Source organism: Vulpes vulpes, chromosome 4 (assembly GCF_048418805.1).
Source record: "Vulpes vulpes isolate BD-2025 chromosome 4, VulVul3, whole genome shotgun sequence".
Classification (NCBI taxonomy): Eukaryota; Metazoa; Chordata; class Mammalia; order Carnivora; family Canidae; genus Vulpes; species Vulpes vulpes.
Genome location: NC_132783.1, coordinates 112,030,140 through 112,052,231, shown reverse-complemented (window position 1 = coordinate 112,052,231; position 22,092 = coordinate 112,030,140). Strand labels below are relative to the sequence as shown.

General features: G+C 37.9%; 1 protein-coding gene across 2 annotated transcripts in view; it reads left to right on the top strand.

Moving 5' to 3' along the window:
- Positions 1-16,676, top strand: part of SGCD (sarcoglycan delta) — an 895,992-nt gene extending 879,316 nt beyond the window's left edge. For both annotated transcript variants that reach the window (XM_026008009.2, XM_026008000.2), the window contains 2 exons: positions 14,874-14,997; positions 16,380-16,676. In XM_026008009.2, the coding sequence (XP_025863794.2) occupies positions 14,874-14,997; positions 16,380-16,553 (298 nt within the window). In that variant the 3' untranslated portion in view covers positions 16,554-16,676. The remainder of the gene's footprint in view (positions 1-14,873; positions 14,998-16,379) is intronic.
- Positions 16,677-22,092: the final 5,416 nt, after the last annotated feature.

Sequence of the window (22,092 nt, the reverse complement as noted above, 5' to 3'; positions counted from 1 at the left end):
CAACAATCAGAACATACTGTCTAGGAATCAGGGTGCTTGGACTTGATATACAAGTCTTTAGGCATGTGATCTAGACCATGACTTTTAACCTCTCTGAATCTCCATGGCTTTCTTTCACCAGTGGGGCTGGTACTGAATACTAGATGGAACAAAATGAAAAGCACCCAATGTGCAGAGCATATGATAACACATTTACTAATGGTAGGTGATTCTAACTCTGTCCCTGGAACAGGACATGGGGCTTTCACTTGAGACCTCTGAGGTTCCTTTGAATCACACCAATAAAAGCTTAACTCAGAAATACAGGATGAATCACAAGGGTGTAGGAGAATGAGGTCTGAGGGAGCACTATGCATTTTTTCCTCTTAGAGAGCAGAACCAAGGGGAAGAGGCAAGAAGAAAGGGAAAAGCAGACTTCCTGCTGACTGAGGAGCTTGATCACATGGGGCTCCATCCCAGGACCCCAAGATCACAACTTGAGCTAAAGTCAGACTCTTAACCAACTGAGCCCTCCCCCGGTGCCCCACATTTTTAAGCTGAAAATGAAGGAGCCACGGTGTTAAACATAATGGTAACCAGTACCATGCTCTAAAAGTTGTCTGGCATCAAAATCTCACTCAACATTACTTTAAATGGCCCACTATACTGATACAAGTCAAATTCACCAGAGTGGCTGTTGGTTTATTAGTGTTTATCAAATACACAAATAAAATATGAGAGCAATTTTTAAAGAACTTTCCTTGAAATAGGAATTCAGCTTTGAGCTCTTGAAGATTTCAGAGAGCGGTGAACTTAAGATCAGTGAAGAAATTGATCAAGAAATATACATACTTGAGTAAAGAATCCCACTGATTTGCTAAAGTTTTATTTTTTTTTAATTTTTTTATTATTATTTATTTATGATAGTCACAGAGAGAGAGAGAGGCAGAGACACAGGCAGAGGGAAAAGCAGGCTCCATGCACCGGGAGCCCGACGTGGGATTCGATCCCGGGTCTCCAGGATCGCGCCCTGGGCCAAAGGCAGGCGCCGAACCGCTGCACCACCCAGGGATCCCTGCTAAAGTTTTATATGCACAGTATCATCACATCACAACACAGAAATATAGTTGGACAGGGAAGTACATTAGACTGAGAGTATGTGCTGCAGGTCTTCATTTTACCAAATATATTAACTGAGCTGCTGTCTCACAGCTTGGGTTAACTTTTCAACCAGAAGCAATACCATAATCATTCTGTTCCCAACAGTGGGATGATAGTATTCCATATTAAAGTTTCTATACCTATAACACACACAGAGATCTGCTAAGTCAATCTAAGCCAGTAGTTTTCAACCATCACCACATAGAGAATTTTTTTTTAAATATATAGGTGCCCTGGTACTTTATTTAGTTTGTGTGGGATGTGACTCAAGCATTGAACACTCCCCATGTGATTCTGACTGAATTGAAATTTCCCAGCCGTGGCCTCAAGAACTCCCCAAAAGCAGCCACTATAATGAACAGAAACACCAGCAACTTCAAAACCCCACCCACCAGTTTTTTTCTAAATTGTGTCCCTTTCAATCATAACTGTTTCTATTTCTTTTTTTCCCCCTCAAACTGAGAACACACACAGTAATCCTAGGTATTGATGTTAGCGGGAATATGTTCTTTCCTAGGAGAGGCTGGCATTAACCCTCATCTGTTTGAGTTACCACATATATTACTTGGTTTTTATGATGTTTTGAAGGTCGCTCCCCAAAGTAACAAAAGCCATTGTCTCCATTCTCTGAGGATGGGAGCAAAATATGATCTAAAAGCTTGTCTAGGTTTGGAAGTGATTAATGTAGATTCTTATGATGAAGGAAATGAAAACGAGAAATCTGGATAAGTAATCACTGTTTCCACAAAAACAATTTCAACAAAAAATGAGCTTGAAACGGAGAGAACAAACTGATAATGCCAACAGCAAATAAATTATTCTCTGAGTTTTAAAAACAGACCTTGTGATAGCATTTAAAGTTTTGTGGGTTTTTTTGATTCATGACACTTCTGAGTGTAACCAAGGAAGAAAGGGACATGGTTACTGCCCCATGTTTTACAGGTACCTGCAATGGAATTTGAGTAGAGAAGGAAAGGTTACAAATGAATGCAGAAATGTGCCAGGAAATGATGGTTTAATAAAGAAAACATTTCTCTGGAGCTTTATAAAGCTAGGAGACACAACCACATTTCTCCCTGTCATATTCCCTGGGCCACACAAGAGCTATGAAACCACCTCAAAGGGCAACAGAGTCTGGGCACTTTGGAACTCTGGTCCAGACTTTGCTTTGTCTCTGGCTATAGAAAACATCCCTCTGAAATGTTCACTGTGAGAGGATGCCACCCTCATTATTTGGCTGAGATGGCCACTTCTCGGAGTGCACCTGCCTAGTCTCACCTGTTAAGTCCATAGAATCTGACTCGGTTTTCAAATATATCTTTTGAGTTGTATATACACAGTACCATTATTTCAGCACTACAGAGATATACTGTCAACGATGATGATCAAACATACCTCCAACTTTTTTGTCTCTAGCCCTGCATGTCCACATTTCCATCTCAAACTCATTCAATTTGACATGTCTTTGAGTCACTCCATCATCAAATCCAAGTCACCATCTTCTCCCACCTGGATAACCCCTGTCTACTCTCTTTGCAGGCCTCTTGCCCCTCTTACATCCACTCTGTAGCCATATATACAAATATATATATATGTATATATTAGGGTATCTAGATAAACAGAATCAAGAGGAAACATATATCCAATATTATATTTGATGTATTATAAGGAATTGGTTCACAGGATTACGGAGCCTGAGTAGTCCCAAGATCTGCAATCAGCAAGCTGGAAACTCAAGAGAGTCAGTGATGTAAGTTCCAGTCTGAGGACAAGAAAAGTTCCCTCTTAGCCTTCTTGTTCCATTCAGGTCCTCAGCTGATTGGATGAGACCTGCCCACAGTAGGGAGGCCAGTCTATTCAGTCTACTGATTTAAACATTGAAATCATCCAGAAACACCTTTACATGCTCATTCAGAATAATATTTGTCCAACTGTCTGGGCATGCCACAGCCCAGTCAGGTTGACATGTAAAATTAATCATCACCATCATCTGTGTAGCATGGACATTTGGTCATATTGTCTGTTATCTTTTTACTCCCCTACACCACCTCTCCATTTTAAATCCTTTATTATCTCACAATATTCTGCAAGTCTCTGCCTGATTTACCTCTTCGTATTAATACCCTATTCTCTATCAGCCTTTTTACCATTTCTTTTCACCTAAAAAAAAACTATTTTGTCCTAGAAGTCTTTAGGCATGCTGTTCCCTCTGCTTGACACACTCATCTTTCACTAGGATAACCCCTTCTCATCCTTCAAAATGTCATCATAAGCCTTCCTAGGCTCCATCTCTTCCATGACCCAGTTCCCAGTTATAAGGTTCTTATAACTTTTCCATCAAGGACTCTTCACCACCAGAAACAAGTTACTTAATGTCTCTCATCTTTAATAGTACATAGACCCACTAGGCAAGGATTAGGGCTATCTTGTTTGCAACTGTAACCCCAGAACTTTGCATATACTGGGAATTCAATAAATGTTAACCAAATAAATGAGCCAATTCCTAATAGACCTTCAAGTCCAACCCAGACTCTACCAGTCTTGGATACAGGTCACTTCACTGTGTCCCCTTAGGCCTAGAGTAATAAAGGTTTATTAAATATATCAACAAGCTCTTCACTGGAAAAGAAGGGTTGATTCAAAAAAATGTTTTGTGATGGTCTGGCTTGCCTTTTATACAAGCAAACTTCAAAATAGCTTTGCTCTAGAGGACAGAATATCACTGCTTTTCTGAGAGAAATGGCCTTCAAATGAGAATATCCAATCCATTTCTTAAATCTTCAGAGCAGAACCCTAGAATATTCTGCTTAGATCTTTCAATTTAGGATTTAAAGACAGAGCAATCTCTAAAAATTCAGCAGCTTCATGGGTAAAATTTATATATTTTTTTTTATTTTATTGAAGTTTAATTTGCCAACATATAGCATAACACTTGGGTAAAATTTAAATACCAACTGCAGATATGAGGAACTTGAATTCAAAGTAACTCACTCAACTTAAAAGTAGATCCTATATAATTAGGAAAGCCCATGTTTCTCACTTATTACAGGTGCTTATTTTATTTCAACCAGTTTCTGTACTGGAAGTTGATTTCACTGAGTACAGTATGTTCAAGCCAAACCAGCCATTAAAACATGATGATGTGGGGTGGATTTGTATCGTACCAATTCAGATAAATTAGAACTACGTTTTCTGGAATTCCCTTCACTGAATTAGCATGGCTGCATGAGGCTTAGAAAGTGGGAGTTAAATAGCACGCATACTCCTTTTATTCTAGATGGTCAGTAGAGGGCACTAGACACAGTTGGAGATCACCAGCCAGCACACCTTCTTCGTGTGGGGCAGCTGCCAAGTCTTTAACCCCTCCAACTCATATGCCAGATCCATGCTTTGCTTCATAAAGAAGAGCAGCAGCTTTTCCTCCACTGAATCAGAGACTTTGAACTGCTACCTGTGACAGTCTCTTATCACTTCTTCATTGTGGGTTCCAGCTCTTCCTCTCCCCCCACCTCACATGCATCCTCCCTTCCTGACTGCCTGTCCTGCTCACTTCAGACTCAGGATCAGACAGAAAGTCACATTAAAGTCCTATAGAGTGTGTGTGTGTGTGTGTGTGTGTGTGTGTGTGTGTGTGTGTATTTCACAGAGGTTTTCTTTCTCTGATTGAACATTGATCAATAAACCTCTAGACAGTTTTCTAGCAAATTGGCAACCCTTAGACTAGATCTGGATCTTAAAGAGTTGGCACATTGATAGTATCAAATAGTAATAAGCTACCAAGTTTTAAAGTTGAGGTGATTTCACTATAAAATTTCAATTCCCATCTTCTTTTGAAAAATTAGAAACTTGGACCTCTAATGCAATAGAATGGTAGTCTCAGTACCCTGACTAGCTCACCCACTGAAAACAACTAAAACTACAATGTAAAAATATCTTTAAAATATTTTAAATGTTTTGAGCTAAAATTTGGGATTTTTCAGAGTCTAAGAGCTAAAATAGCATGGGAGCTTAGAGAAGTAATCTGAGCATCAAGTTCAACCATAACTTTACAGATTTAGATAAACTAGATGAAATTCAGCTACAGTTTTAATGGGAGCAAAACCAATGTCAGGGCCCACCTGAAGCAAGCAGTCTAATTAGAGATCCCACAATGAAACTTGGATCCCAATGTACCAAACCCTCAGTGTAAGGACAAAATAGAATTCAGCCTAAGTAATCTTCTCCACCCTGACCCTTCCACTTACAAGATTGCAAGGGAAGTTACATATTTTGAATCTCAGCACTGAAAGGAAGAGAAAGAAAACATTTTTCCAAAGTTTGGTAACTCCAAACTGGCCCTCACTCTGATTTATAACCTGAATGTATATTACCTAGGGGGTTATAAAAGTTCAAGCAAAGAAATTAGTTTGCATTGGGCCAAAGGTAGTGGTAGCACCAATGATTGATGGCAACAAATGCAAATCTTCTCTGGATAAAAAGGTACCCTAAATATAGGTCTCAAGTAATGTTTTCAGATAAAGAAAAACATAAACCCACAATTGAGAAATATGAAATACTCAAATCAGGCACCATGTACAGGAGGGCAAGCAGGCAAATAAGGCAGCCAATGTAGACCCATGGAAGCTTTCAATACAAGAATTATCAGAGAAATAAAATAAATATGTTTGAGTAAAGAAACAAAAGAATGAATTGAAAAAGTAAAAGATGACACAAAGAGAAAGACATACTATGTTTATGGGTTGGAAGAATTAATATTGTTAAAATGCCCATACTGCCCCAAGCAATCTACAGATTTGATGCAATCTGTATGAAAATACCAACAGCATTTTTCACAGAACTAAAATAATTCTAAAATTTGTATGGAACCACAAAAGACCCCAAATATCCAATCTTAATAACAAAGCTGTAAGAATTACATCACCAAATTTTAGATATACTACAAAGCTGTAGTATTCAAAACAATATAGTACTGGCACAAAAATAGACATTTAGATCAATGGAAAAGAATAGAAAGCCCAAAAGTAAACTCATGTTTACATGGTCAGTTGATCAATGACAAAGGAGGCAAGAATATACAATGGGATAAAAGACAATTTCTTCAATAAATGGTGCTGGGAATACTGGACAGTTTCATGCACAATAATGAACTAAACCACTTTCTTACACCATACACAAAAATAAACTCAAAATAGATTAAAGATTTAAATGTGAGACATGAAACCATAAAAATCCTAGAAGAAAACATAAGCAGTAATTTTCTTGAAATCACCTTTACTAACATTTTCCTAACTATGTCTCCTCAATGCAAAAGAAGGAAAAGCAAAATAAACTGTTGGAACTACATCAAACTAAAAAGCTTTTGTGCAGGAAAGGAAACCATCAACAAAATGAAAAGGCAACTTAGTGGGAGAAATATTTGCAAATGATATATCTGATAAGAGGTTACTATCTATAATATATAAATAACTTTACACAACTCGATACCAAAAAAAGCCAAAAAAATCCAATTTTAAAAGTGAGTAAAGGACCTGAATAAACATTATTCAAAAAAAGACATACAGATGATCAACAGTCATGTAAGAAATACTCAACATTGCTAATCATCAGGGAAATACAAATCAAAACCACAATGAGACATGACCTTGCACCTATAAAAATGACAATAAATAACAACTGTTGGCACGGATGTGGAGAAAAGGGAACCCTCATGTACTATTGGTAAGAATGTAAATTGATACAGCCCCTGTGGAAAACAGTATGAAGGTTCCTCAAAAAATTAAAAATACTGTATGATCCAGTAATTCCACTACTGGTTATTTATGCAAAGAAAATGAAAACACCAATTTGAAAATGTACCCCTTTGTTTATTGCAGCATTATTTACAATAACCAAGATATAAAAGCAGCCCAAGTATCTATCCATAGATAAATGGATAAAGAAGATGTAATACACAGGTACACGCACACATAACATACACACACATACACAGTGGAATATGACTTGGCCACCAAAAAAGGATGAGACATTGCCATTTCTGATATGGACTTAGAATGTATTATGCCAAGTGAGTTAAGTCAGAGAAAGACATATATATGCGATTTCATGTATATGAGGAATCTAAAAAACAAAATGAATGAACAAACAGAAAGCAAAATCAGACCCATAAATACAGCTAACTGATGGCTGCCAGAGGGCAGACAAGTGGGAGGATGGATAGAATGGGTCAAGGGGAGGAGGAGATAAAGGCATCCAGTAGTTATGAAATGAATAGTTCACAGAGATGAAAGATACAGAATAGGAAATAGAGTCAGTGGTGTTCTAACACTGTTGTATGGTGACAGATGGTAACTACATTTGTAAGTATAACATGACATAGGCTTGGCATCACTATGTTGTACACCTGAAACCACTGTAACATAGTGTGTTAACTATACCTTAATTAATAAAAAAGCACATGAGCCCTCTAAGTCACACTGTACACCTTAAATATGTAATGTTTGTCAATAAAATAAAAATACCCGTGCATTTCACTATATGTAAATTTTACCTCAAAAAAATCAGAAATAATAATCCAGTTATATGGGAAAACCTAAAACATAACCATAAAGAATAGTTGGTATTTAAAAGTATGAAAAAAATATGCACAGGATTGAAACTAATAGAAACAGAGTAAGAATAACTATACTAATAGGCAAAATGAGGGCAACTACATGGTATAAGAAAAATAAAATAGGATAGTTCTAATCTGCTATGTATTTAATAATATGCCTCTTATAGTAATTAATAGATCAAACAGGTATATGTGTGTTTAATTGTTCTACTCAAATATAAATGTATATACCTTGAATTAATAACCATGACATGAACATAAAACATAACACCAACAACTGTAATAACACACACTCTTTTCAGACAGGCATGAATGTTTTTATGAATTGACACATACTAGGCCAGAAACCTAGTCTTGATTTTTTTTTCTAGTCCTGATTTTTTAAAGAATTGATTTTATGAAGGAAATATTTTCTGTTGTAAGATTATCAGCTCAAAACCAATGAAAAAAATATATACCAGAAATTTATCTTAGAAAATCTTACATATTTAGAAATTAAGGAAAACCCCTCTATAAAACATATAAACCACAGGGTCCACACAAGGTGTGAAGCCTACTTAAAAACAAACACACAAAAAAGAAAAATGATAGGACAAACTCACTAAAATTAAAAAATATTTCCACCCATATCATAAATACTCTTCTAGGATACTGCACAAAAAAACCCTGCATAACCATAGATACATATATTAAAAATCAAGAAAGGCAAAACATTTAGAAAACTGTAGAATTATCCTTGTTTTGTTCAAGAACTAGAAATTTAAAAAAGAAAAAAGAAAAACCCAAAAGTTAGTTCTTTGAAAAGAGTAATAATTGGCAGTACTGTTTAAGGGGAAAAAAAGACATGAAAAAAATATTTGGAACGAGAGATACATAACTACAAACGTAAAGGCACTTGAAGATATTATGAAAAGTTTTGCCAACCGATTTAAGTCTTTATATGAAACGGAAAAATACCAAGAAATAAGATAACTTGCCAAAGCCAATATGCAAAGAAACACAAAACCTAGATAATCTTGTAATTTTTTTAATAAAATAAGATGTCTTTCTAAAATAAATAAATAAATAAATAAATAAATAAATAAATAAATAAAGATGTCTTTCTATGCTCAGGTTTATAAATGAGTTTAAATATACAAGGGACAAGTCATTCTAGTCTGTAAGAAATTCTAGAATATAGAAAAGCATTGGAACCTGACAAAGATATTTTAAGAAAGAAAAATGGGTTCCTGGGTGGCTCAGTCAGTTAAACATCTTACTCTTGATCTCAGTTCGGGTGTTGATCTCAGGCTCATGAGTTCCAACCCTGCACCGGGGTCCACACAAGGTGTGAAGCCTACTTAAAAACAAAAAATGAACAAATAAAAAAAGAAAAAAAGAAAAATGATAGGATAAACTCACTTATGAACACAGGTACAAAAGCCTAAAAAATACTAAATAGTTTCAGAAATAGAAAAGATGCTCTGTAATAATGATGTTCAGTTAATGCAAAAAAAACTGGATTATTATTAGAAAATATAATTCACATTAATATATTGAGAAATATCACTTGATAAAATTCATACTAATGAACGACAGAAACGATTAGCAAAATAAGAATAAAAGGGAACTCTCTTATCTTGATAAAAAGTATTTTTTTTAAAAAAGCTCAGAACAAAATATCATACATAAATTGTTCAGTTTTCCCTTTAAAGTCAGGACACTGACTTGACTTTTTTGACTTCTAGTCAACAGTATATGGGGTAGTCTTAAACAGTACAATATGAAAAGAAAAAGGAAAGGTATAAGAAATCAAAAGATGTAAAACTTTCATAAATTAAAATAATTAGTGCCTATGAAAAAAAACTTGGAACTGCAGCACAAAATATGAAAAGCAATATAATCCACATCTACATGTTGACTATAAGATCGACAAAAAATATTGGATAGCCACAAAAGTATTCTAAACCCACATAGAGAATATTGTTAAACTTTATTGAAATACATCAAAGAAAACATAAGTAACTAGGGACAGATGCAATGTTAATGGAGTGAACATAAATCCCATCAAATTCTATACAGGGCTTCCTTGTAAAATTTAAGTTCATTCTTAAATGTATGTGGAAGACCAAGAACAGCCAAGACATTCATGAAGACCAAGATAAGAGGACATGCCTTATGAAATAAAACACTTTAAATGTCTTTTTAAAGTGTAACAAGTAAGCTAAAATGATTTATTGTCACAGGGATAGATAAATAGAATAGTGAAACAGACTGGAAGGCCCCCAAAGAGACCCATAGGTATATGGCAATGCCATGACAGAGCCAAGTAAGGACTTTCCAATGTATGATGATCTCATGGATTTAACATCTGTTTTGACCCCAACCTCAAGCCATTCACAAAAAGTAATACCTGATGAATTAGAAACTTAATGAAAAAGCAAAACTTGAAATCTTGAAAACAGTATATTAGATCTTTATGACATCAATGTAGGAAAGGATTGCTCAGGTAAGACACAGAAAGCTCACACCCTCGAGAAAAGATCATAAATTTTTTGCCATTAAAATGTAAAAATCTTAAAAAGAAATGTTAAGATCTTAAAAAGATACTGAGCACAGACTGAAAAGATACAACCACAGACTCGAAGAAGAAATTTTAAGTACATAGACCTGCTAAATAATTATTTTTCAGAATAGAAAGTACTGCTACAATTCACACACATAAAATAACAATAATAGAAAATGATTAAAATGGACAAAAGACATTTCACTGAAGGAGAATCCCAAATGGTTTACAAACAAATGAAAAGATGCTTAACTCCATTACTAATCTGGGAAATGCAAATTTAAAAGACAATAGCATCCTATTTCACACTTGTTCCATACTAAAACATTATCAAATGCTAGCAAAAAAGTAGTATAACCAGAACTCTATATCCTACTAGTGGGAACTGTATACAGTACACTACTATGCCCTACTGGTATCTAATCAAGCTGCAGTTACACATACCCCAGGAGCCAGCAACTCCACTCTTCATATATGTGTCCTAAAGAAAATTACATGTGTGCACCAGGAACCACATGTAGTATGTGCATAGATGCACTGTTTATAGAAACAAAAACCTGGAAGCAACCCACATGTCTCACAAAGGGATGAACCAATCACTATAGAGGACACCAGGGAGACTGAATTAATGACAGCTATGTGCTACAGCATGGAGGCATCTCAGGAATAGAATATTGAGGGGAGGAAGTCAATGGAGAATACTTAAGTGGAATTGTTCTATACATCAAATTCAAAAACCGGCAATGGTAACTAATATATCGTATAAGGAGGCAAGCCTACAGTAATACTATAAAGAAAAGCAAGAAAACAGTCAACACAAATTTCATAATAGTGGTTACTCTTGAGAAAAGGAAATGGTGGAAAGAGAAAAAGGAGCTCAGGACATGACAAAGATCATCAGTAATCAGCCAGATTAGAATAGAAGCTGCCCCCTGCAGAAAGCATTTCCATCACTTGCCATGTGCTGTTGTCCAGAGACTGTTGTTTTCCTCGCAGCTTCCTTCTGGGTCACTGACCTCCAGCACCTATCTAGTCTTCGTGGGCACTTGAGATTATGACTTTTCTTTAGAGTAGTGGTTCTCAAGTGTGGTCCCAGAACCAGCAGCTTCAACTTGCCATAAGTGCCAAGTGTTTAGGTCCCACCCTAGGCCTGCTGTATCCAAACTCTAGGGGTGGAGGCCAGCAGTCTGTTTTAGCAAGCCCTCCCAGGGATTCTGAAGCTCACCTTGAGAACTTTTGTTCTTAAGGACCTGGCCCAGGCCCTGGACCTCCTGCCTGGTCATCCTTCCACTCTGAGTCTTTTCTGTACTGCTATAGCAGGGCTGCACTTTCTTCTAGCGGAAGCAGTAGTCCTTTCCAAGAGCCAGCAAGACCCTCAGCTGCCCCACATCTGAAGGGAGCCTCCTCCCACTTTGTCTCAATCAATGCCATTTTAGCCACTGTGCTGTGACTGGTTCTCTAGGGTCAGAAATTGACATCGTAGGAGTGCTCTGCCTGCCTTATCCCAACAGGACTGTTGTAGGAGCTTTTTTCCACAATAGAAAGATTAATATTAACAGTAAAGAGTATCTGTCTTAACGAACTACTAAGTCTGCCTAATAGCAAAAGACGTTAAGATAGGCTGGAAAACAGAATGCAGTTACCTTTTTGTCTCTGCTTCCAAGAAATTGTCATTTTTCACAATAGGAGACAGTTTCAGCATAGCTCCCTTTCTCGGCTCCCTACTATTTCCCAGGCGGGGGGGGGGGGGGGGGGGGGGGGTGGAGGCAGCAGTCATTCTGTGTCCACTTCTCCAGCCTTGGAGCCCTCCTGCTGATCTCAGAGCCCTTAGGAAATGAATACAAGTAAAGTGAATTCTAATGTCCATCTGAAATGCAAGTGCTTCACCTGATAACATTCTCCTAGGTCCAGACATTTTTTTTCTGTGTCAAGCTTTTTTTTTTTTTAACCTCAGCTATCTTTTTGTATGAATCCTTCAGTTTAAATGCTACATAACAAATACGAACACATTCACCATATCCTGAATTTGATGTCACTGACATCAATTGTTTAAGTTTTGAGAAATATTGCCTACTGTCATCACTGAGCCGTATGCAGTACTATCATCCTACCCTCATTTACAGATACTGGTTTCAGAAATACAGGTGCTAATTTCATGAAAAGGTGGCCTTTAACAACAAAGAATGGCATGCAGATATGTTAGACAGGAAAGAAGTCCAGTTTTTCTGGAAGTGATAAGATACTGGACAATATACTGGCTAAACCTGGGTTCAAATCTTGCCTCTGCCCTTTTACTAGATGTACAACCCTGGGCAAGCCTCTCACCTTTGTGACCTTGTGTGCACAATCAAGACTAAAGAGTACCAGAGTCATAGGATTTTTATGAGGTTTAAATGAAGTAATACATGTAAAGCACTTGGCGTGGTATCCATCACCTACTGAGAAAAAAAGTGATATATTCAAAATGTACTTCAGGAGCTAGACTCATGTGTGAAGTACACTGGGAAGAAGGAAGAATGAGAAACAAAACTTGTGAGGCACTCATATAGTCCAGGTTAGAGATGAATTAGTACACTGAGAAGGGAGAAGTTGTGAGTTAACTGATCAAATAAAAGAGGGAAGGAACAAGGGGAAGGAGAAGATGCCATGAAGACTGTCACCTGAGGAGGGTGGATGACAGCAGTGCCATTGAGAAGGGGTGAACAAAGTTGGAGTTGAGCAGAAATATTACCAGAAGGCATACTTATGCCGTAAGAGGGAAAGTATCAACACTAGTAAACACCGAAGCCATTAGAAAATGCTGGATAACTGTGTAAGCCAACCAGACTTTATAGGAGAGAAACCAAATGGCGCAAAAGCATCCTCATATTTCAAAAGTGAGAGAATCAAGAGCACAGGAGGAGCTGAACTGATTGGATGAAGGTTCTAGGCAAGACTGCACTACATAGACATCACTCTCTATTGCTCTGTTTAGTGAGAGAAACCACATGCAAATTAAGTAAGTCATAATTAGAGGTGGAACCACCCTAGCCCAGCACCAAAGCGGTGAAGGTCTTGTGAGGAGCCAGTAGGAGAGGGGGATTCTTGCCATCACAAGAGATGGGGCCAGAAAGAAGAGAATAAGTTCAACAGAAGCTCAAGCCTGTCTCTCACCAGGACTATAGACCTGTCATTCCTCTGTAGGACTCTGGTTGGGTCACTGTAGGGGGAATGCAGACATCAATAAAGAAGTGTGAAAGACCTGACTCTTGGCATCTGTGATGGGGCTTAGGATCTCTGGGTGGTGGTGTCCCTACTGGTCAGCTCATTGTTCCTGCCACTTACTGAAACCCAAAAGGGTTTGCAAAAAGTGGTGGAAGCAGAACAGGGAGCCAAAAGTTAGCAGAGAGGCTGTTGTCCCTAATGTTTTAAGTATCTAGAAGCTGAGGACACAGAAATAAAACTCAGGAAACTCATCTGAGTCAGAGCAGTTTGAAAACCATGCTGTGAGGTCTGTGCTTCCTAAGTTAGGATATTCTTGTTGTAAAGAGAGAAGATTTTGATCCACTGCTATTTGATGATAATGTTAATATCTAGACTATTCAGGGGATGGTTAATATTTTTCACATTAAATGAGTTAAGCAAAGGTCTTTCTAAGGAATATTATCCTGTTTTGCCATCATAATTAACATGGAGTGTAGCTGATTCACCTTCTCCCCTTTCTTAATTACATACAATAAAATCTACTCTTTGGTGGTACAGTTATGTGAGTTTTCACAAACACAGAGGGTTGTGTAACCACCACTGCAATCAAGATCCAGAATAGTTCTATCACCTATACCTCCCCTTCCCATGCTGCTCCTTTACGGTCTAATCCCTTACCCTCTCTAACCCTCCACAACCAATGATCTGTTTCTCTCTTCTTTTGACAACTAGTTGAAGAGGGCCCAAGATTTCTTTATGATTTGCTGGTATAATAACACTAGTAACAGCAGTAATAGTTAATATATATAATGATTTTCAGTGTGTCAAGCACCACTTGTGACACTTTATAGTTGAGAAAACTGAGGCTTCGGGAAATTTTGGAAAGCAAAGAAGACAGGAGGGAAGAAGAGTCTCGCCAGGGTCACAGAGTGGCAGCCCCAGGGCTTGAGTCAGGTCTATCTAACTCCTAGGTCTCTTTTTATAACCTCTATCTGATTCTGCTCCTTTTGACAAAGTAGAAGGGATATCTATCAATTTTAGAAAGCTCAGCTGAGACCTGGGATCGCCTTACTCTAAAAAAAAACAAAACTTATGTAAGAATTTGGTTAATTATACCAATAAAGCAATAATTGAGTAGGTGTAAGATAAAATGAAGCCAGGATCCTAGAACACCTTTCCTACAATCTTTTTGATGTGCAATGAAGATAGAGCCCAGATATGTTACTTCCTCCCTCATAAACTTGACAGGTTTGTAAAGCAATACTAAAAAAAATTCCTGATCGAATATTGAAATGCCATTTTGTGTCAATGCTTTGAGCAGCAACTTCCTCTCAAATTTGCAAAAAAAAAAAGGGCAAAATGGGATTTTTAATCCTCATCTTACATGTTTTTCAGGTTGGAGTCCCCAACCCGGTCTTTGGTGATGGAGGCCCCAAAAGGAGTAGAAATAAATGCAGAAGCTGGCAACATGGAAGCTACCTGCAGAACAGAGCTGAGGCTGGAGTCCAAAGATGGAGAGGTAAGGGTACAAAGGACACAGGTCCGGAGAGCTACAGCTCCAATAAGACAACCTTTCCCACAACTTTCCCAGACTCCCTTGGCATCGAATCTGATCCTACATTTCTAACAAGAGAAGCCAATCAGAAGGTTTTATGTCCAGAACAAATATGTTGAACAGCACAGTTATAAGCCTAACCCACAATATATGAGTTATGACTTATTATTTGTAAAGTGCTGAGGTAATAGCATGTACTCCAAGTCCAGAATTATACAAACAGCTATTAAAATGAATGCTATTTCTGAATTCTCTCTCTCTCTCTCTCTCTCTCTCTCTCTCTCTCATCACCCAAAAGCAAGATTTAGGTAGCCAGCTTAATTGAGCTGTATGTCACATGCATCTGGTGCAAACTGAACATAATTTACTCGTAGTCATTTTTAAAGCTTATGTTGTATGTTTCTCCTTTGAGAATGGAGAGTGGGACCCAACAGTTATCCCAAATCAGAACAAGACAAAACCTAAATAGGGTTAAGAGCAGGCAACAAGAGGATGGAGGACTGCACATATATTCCTTCTTCCACCTGACATAATCCCACTTTAGTGAATAGAATAGTCGCTTGCATTTGTGTAAACAAGGTAAGCCAAACCCCCAAGGAAGTTAGATTAAACTGCAAACTTTTAAAAATGTCTTCATCACATTCATAAGTGAACTTTTCTATTTAAGAGTTTTTAAATAGAGGGGAAAATGTCATTTTTTAAAAGCAAAACTCTTTTCCACTTTTCATATCTGCTTAGAGATTACCCATCTCCACCTGCTTCTGTGCACCAAATACACACCTTTTGATTGGTTTGGCATTTGCAATATTTGTTTTAAAAGAGCTAGTCAGATAAAGCATTCATTTATCAAAACACTCTCTTCAAACAGCCACAAATCACACACATTTTGAAATAGTGACTACATAACCTATGCAGATTATAGCTTGCAGAATCCAGACTCTGGAGAAATTGATTATAATCTTCAGAGTCATGTAAGAGTGGAAAATACTGCATATTCTTAAAGTCATCCCACGCACTCAGACCTAGATGGGGGTCTGAAGGCCCATAGTAAAGAAATGGTTAACCCAGCATTTCCAAATTCATTTCAGTCTAGGACTCAATTCATATCTTACATGATATGCTTTTGCACAATGCTCATATAGACCAGTGCAATGTTGTCTTGGTAGATTATAAGCCTCCGGGTAGAGACTCTCTGTCCTGTTCTTCTCTGAATTCCCAGTGCCCAGAATACTCAACATATCATAATGGTAGGTGCTCACTTAGGCTGAACACACATCTATTGTCTGAATGTCAAGAAAATAAATGGCAGGTTCTAACTGTCTTTCCTTCCTATTCGCTTTCTTTAGATTAAGTTAGATGCTGCGAAAATCCAACTACCTAGACTGCCTCACGGATCCTACACACCTACAGGAACGAGGCAGAAGGTCTTCGAGATCTGCGTCTGCGCCAATGGGAGATTATTCCTGTCCCAGGCAGGAACTGGTTCCACTTGTCAGATAAACACAAGTGTCTGCCTTTGAGAGACCATCCATAGTGGACGTTGCTGGTAGCATAAAGGCCATTTTTGGCTTTAGACACTGGCTGCCAGCTATTTTTACTAGAACACAGAAAGCCTATCAAAGACCTTGTGTGTGTGTGTGTGTGTGTGTGTGTGCACGTGCGTGCACGTGTGTGTGTATGTGTGTGGGTGGATATAAATATATATAAATATATATAAATAAATATATATATCCTCTGTATAAAATGAGGTTTCAGTACAAAAGGAACCATGGGTGACCCTGTGATATCCACTGTCATTTCCATGTCAACCCCACCACATACATGATAAAATCAAAACACCAATTCAGGCCCAGTATTCCCTTCAAAGTCACACAGTGTGTCAGACACTTACTGAATATTCACCGACATATTTGAGTAGCTGCATATCTTGCACTTTAGTGTCATTTACAGGGCAGTGATGGCGGGAATCTCCAAGTCACACTCAAGCACTGAGACTCTCGTATTGAAATAGACATTTCATTTCCATTTTTAGCTTTAGGAAGGCTGGTCAACTTTCCCCTCTTCAAGTGAGGGATGGGGGCAGTGCCATACAAGTCAGCTGTAGGAACTCAAAGTGGTTGTTCTCCCTTCATAGCCAAATGTATGGGGGCTTTTGTTAGTTGAATGAATGTGGAGGATGAATATTAGTGAAGTTTGAAGTGCTCACCCAATGCCTGCTATCTTCCTTCAAAATCACATATTATCCCACAGTCAAAATAGGAGTTGTAAATCAGCACAAAAATAGGCTAACAGCTGCTTCTCAGTTGGCTGGAAGCTACTCAGTGGCCTGACAGGCAAAGAATAAATGGGTGATAGGTCTCTGTTTAAAGGAAAAAATGGATCAAGATCTGTTCCATCCTCTCTTTTGACTTCATTCAGTAGCCCCAAATGATCAGGTCAATCAAAATCCTTAAGACTGGAACCCCCATCCCAAGAGAAGCCATTTAGGGATGGAAACCTAATTAAGAGTAGCATGGAAAGCCTAATTAATTTTTATGTTTCTTGGGATTTGCAGGTAATTTAGAGATGCCTTTTATTTCTAAAGGCATGCACAAACTTTGGCTTCAATCTTCTTCTATATATTTTTCGTTGGGATATTCATTTTCCTAAATCATTATGTTTTCTCTAAGAATAGTGACCCAAGAATCACAAATCTAAAATACATGCCCCCAGAAATGGTCACTAGAAAGTAACATAAACTGAGTTATGTATCTCTCTCAGACTCGCTGTGTTCCCGTGGCCCAGCAGCACCACTACCTGATATGTGGAAGCAGCTCCCTAGTTCCCGCCATCAGCTACCTCTCATCCCTTCACCTTCATCATCGTGCTCCAGGGTCACCCTGGCCAGCTCTTGTGCTGGGACAGGGGATACACCATCTCTGTTCAAAGAGGGGGAAATGTGCCTATGCCTTAAGTCAATGCACTCAGCAAGGAGAAGCACATCCTATTTATCTTGTTGTTACCTGTAGTTTATTTTGGGTGATTGGAGGGGAATGGTTTAGTCATTGAGTGGGCATCTTAAAATCTCATAGACAAACCAAGTGGCCAATAGACATGGACTCTCAGGAGCCCAATGGAATGATAACTGGTTTAGACAGTCCTGGATGCCATTTGGCAAGCATTGGCCCCACAATCCTAAATGAAGTCATATTTGTAGGCCTGAATGGCATTTGTTTTTTCTTCAAGGTTTTAATTTTTCTTACTTCACAAGCAGGGGAAGATTTGACATAGGAAATGAATAAAAGATTTGGTAGTTTTGAGAGGACACTCAAGCATCAGGCTGAGGTTTGCATACAAAGGATATAAAGGCAAGCTGGGTGTTGCTTAGTCACTTAGGAGTGAGTGGGTGAGCGCTGGAGAGAGAAGAGGTTTCCTAGCCTGATCAGCAGCCCTGCTAGCTTCCAGACCCCATACTCTCTCCAGTCACTCCTCCTCAGTATCCTATGTAGAAGAATCGAGTTGTTCAATGGCAAAACTACTTAGTTTGTAACATTAGAGTCTAAAAAGGAAAACCCTAAGAAGATAGCAAGTTGCTCTGGATTGGTATTATTTATATCCTGTAGGATCATACTGCCAGAATTTGCATGTTCTACATACAGGGTTTTGTCAAATAGGAGAGCCCCCCCCCCCCCTTGGCTATAAGGAACACCTACCCCATATCATTCAGACAGTAGTAGCTATGAGGCTCTCCATGGCTAAATACCTTAACACAGTATTTTTAAGCAGACAGACCATCTTTGCATTTTGCCGTCTCAAGTACATAATCAATGGATAATAAGAAAACAAGGTTCCCTGAACCTCTTTCCTCTGATTTTGTTCTAATCATCATATGAAATTCTGAGATCAGCACCTTGGTGATTTTATGCCCATAAAAAAGCGAGGTGATCCCACTTGCAGAATTTAATACTAAAGGTAATCAGATCACAAATAAGATAATAATAGCAAACCAAGAATAGAAATCAAGCATCTATGAAGGACAGACATGATCAAAACTTCTGATTTTCATTTGTGCTAAGTGACCACGTAATATACCACATAATAGGCAGGAAACTTGGCATCGTCTAAATTATATATTTCAGTTCAGACTATAGAATTCAGTATAATGCAATCAAGTTTTGTTCTCCCAACTTCCTCCAACTAGAATATTTGTCTGTGGTCAGTGGTTATGAGACAAGGTTTTAATTCTCGGGAAAGAAATCTACATTAAAATTCTATAAACTTTAATTTTAAAAACTGGGATTCTTTCTAATCTTTATATATAATATATTCTGGACAATCACACTCCAGTATATTAAGCAGCAGGTGGCGTAAAAAAGAGTTCAAATGAATCTTTAATATTATAGAAGTTCTAGTATGCTAATATTCTTCAGATTTTTAAAAATTAAAAAGTGATCTCCAAATATGTTTAGCACTCAGTACTATTTGTTATCTGTTCAATAAGTCATAAAAGTTCAGTCTTAAGAAACTACTAGCATATGACTAAGGTTTTCAAAAGCCCTTATGGTGGCATCTCCGTAGGTGGAAACTTGGTATGAGGCTTTCTAATTGCTCTGTTACCCAAGGGATAGATCTTATCAACTTGAATTGGCTTTAACTTCCTTTAGGTCAGTTTCTTTGGATGATTTTCCATTGTATATCCAGCAACCATAGACCAAAGATTGCTTAAAGTTTAATTCTAGAGCAGGGGTCAGCAAACTGTGGTCCCTAGACCAAACCTGGCTCATCACCAGTCTTTGTAAATAAAGTTTTATTGTAACACAGACATATCCATTCATTTCCATGTTGTCTGTGGCTGATTTCATTCTTTAACAGTAGGGTCGGGTAACTGTGCCAGAGACCTCATGGCCTGCAAAGCATAAAATACTATTTAGACCTTTCCAGAAAAGTTTGCTGGCCCCAACAAAGAGGTCATTTGTGCTATGTGTTGGACACAGCTGGAAAGAAAGTAAACTCCACAGTAGCATGGAGTAGCCCTACATGTATATGTGTGCTTAGGAATATAGATACTTGCCTATAGAAGAAAAGGTTAGTCTTATGTTACATGTAAAAGTGATCCACTTGTCTGAGAAATGCAGGTTCACAGGATTCTTGCAAAAAGGGAGGATGGAATCAGGGGGAGACTTAGTGCAAAAGGAAAGCTGTGATCCTCCAAGAGTTTTTTTTCCTTAGGACCCTTAACAGAGAAGTGGTTCCCTGGTCACCATCTTATAGAACCAGAAGAGAAATGGAAGTCCTATGATTTATATTTACAATCTTTCTCCTGAAGAGACTGTTTCTGCAATGTCACAGGTTTTCCACTTCACCATCACATTTTCCAGAAAGATGCCCATTCCATGGTCCTCCAGAGACTATTTTTAACCGAGCAGGTCTTGTTGACATCAATCAACTCAGTTATTTATACCTCCAGTGCACTTGCCATTCCTATGTCCCTCCCCGGCCTGAAGGGTTGGTGAGACCAATAAATAATATTGGAAGAATAATAAATATTGGGAAAAAAGAAATATTGGAAGCAGCATTTTAAAATATGTAGGAAGAAAAAAATATAATAAACGTCTTTCATGAAGGTGTTTAATGGGGAAATGAGATCAATGCCAGGTTGATTTTGTTTTCAAGAATTTGGTCTTTGTTTTTTGGTGTAGCAAGAGTGAAAAAAAAAAAAAAGATCTATTTTGAATTCCAGTATCTCTGCCTCTGTGTAGTATGGCAAGTTCCTACCAGAGATTTGTCTTTACATCAACATCCCTACTGCTAAATCCATACTTCTATTCAATATTATTACAGCATCAGTAATGACAGTCTTTGTAAGCATGAGTGTTCATATGTCAGAAAAGAAAGTTGTGTTTTTTTTAATAAAAACAGCCACCACTTACCAGAACCTAATCAACATCACTTAAAGAGCACTTTTACATTTTATCTGGATTCAACCAAGAGGATTAAATTGGCAACACTGCCCTCCACAGAAGCAACTACATGAGAATATCTTGCTTTTGTTTATTTTAGGCAAAAGGTAGCATGATGTTTGAACCCAACAGGTGAAAAGATCCATGTAAGCACCTGATCCTTGTTTTTTAAGGCTCTGTGAGAGGAGAATCTCATTTAAGTAAGTTGTAAACAAAACCGTTTGCTCTCTTTCCCCTGCACCAGGAAATCTTAGGCACAAAAAGGATAATGAAGCAGTTCCTGGAATGATACATTTGCATGGTGCCCCAGTAGTAGGTGGGGGGAAAAGTTAAAAGAAACAATCTGAGAAAACAGGCCTTTTATCTCAAAGATAAAAATGTCTCTCTTTTGGTCTTTCATCACTTTCTCCTCAGGGGAAGGTTCCCCCACTTCTAACGTATTTCCATTAAAATAGTCAAAACTACTGCATTGGGATGTCAGATGCATCTCTTTCTTTGTGGCAATCTGAATTTAAAATTATACAGTTGCCTCTGAATTTCTCATTCACAAAGCTAAAACCACTGATAAGAGATAAAGCAGTCTGAAGCCTGCTGCTTCAGCTAGCACACCACACCACACACATTAGCCCTTTCAAAAGCAATGGGATTTCTATGGTTCTTAAAAGCTTTCTTCATAACGGAGTCCTTGAAATTTCTTCAGGCAAGTCTGAATGGCAAAGGAAAAATCATTATTTGCAGGAAGTCCTTGTTTTGATTGTTAGAGCATAAATGTGAAAAAATTCTCCAGTTAGGGTGACCCATGCTCATATATGCTATTTGCTTTGGTTTTAACCATATTCCTTCCACACACACCCCACACACACACACACAGATACACATACACTTCCTGTTATAGATACTGACAGAGTAAGAAATTAGCATCTTCTTTTGAGAAAAGAAAGCAATTGCAGAATCTGGGGCCCTTTGATGCAATAGAAGGTGTGATGTCCTAACAGTGTTGATGGTATCAAATCCATCACTAAATAGTCTCAGCTGTCCCACAGCAATGCTAACTGCTCTTCCATTGCAGCCCAGCAGGTGGTAATGGCACTTCCACATCCATGAATTTTACAATTGGGAT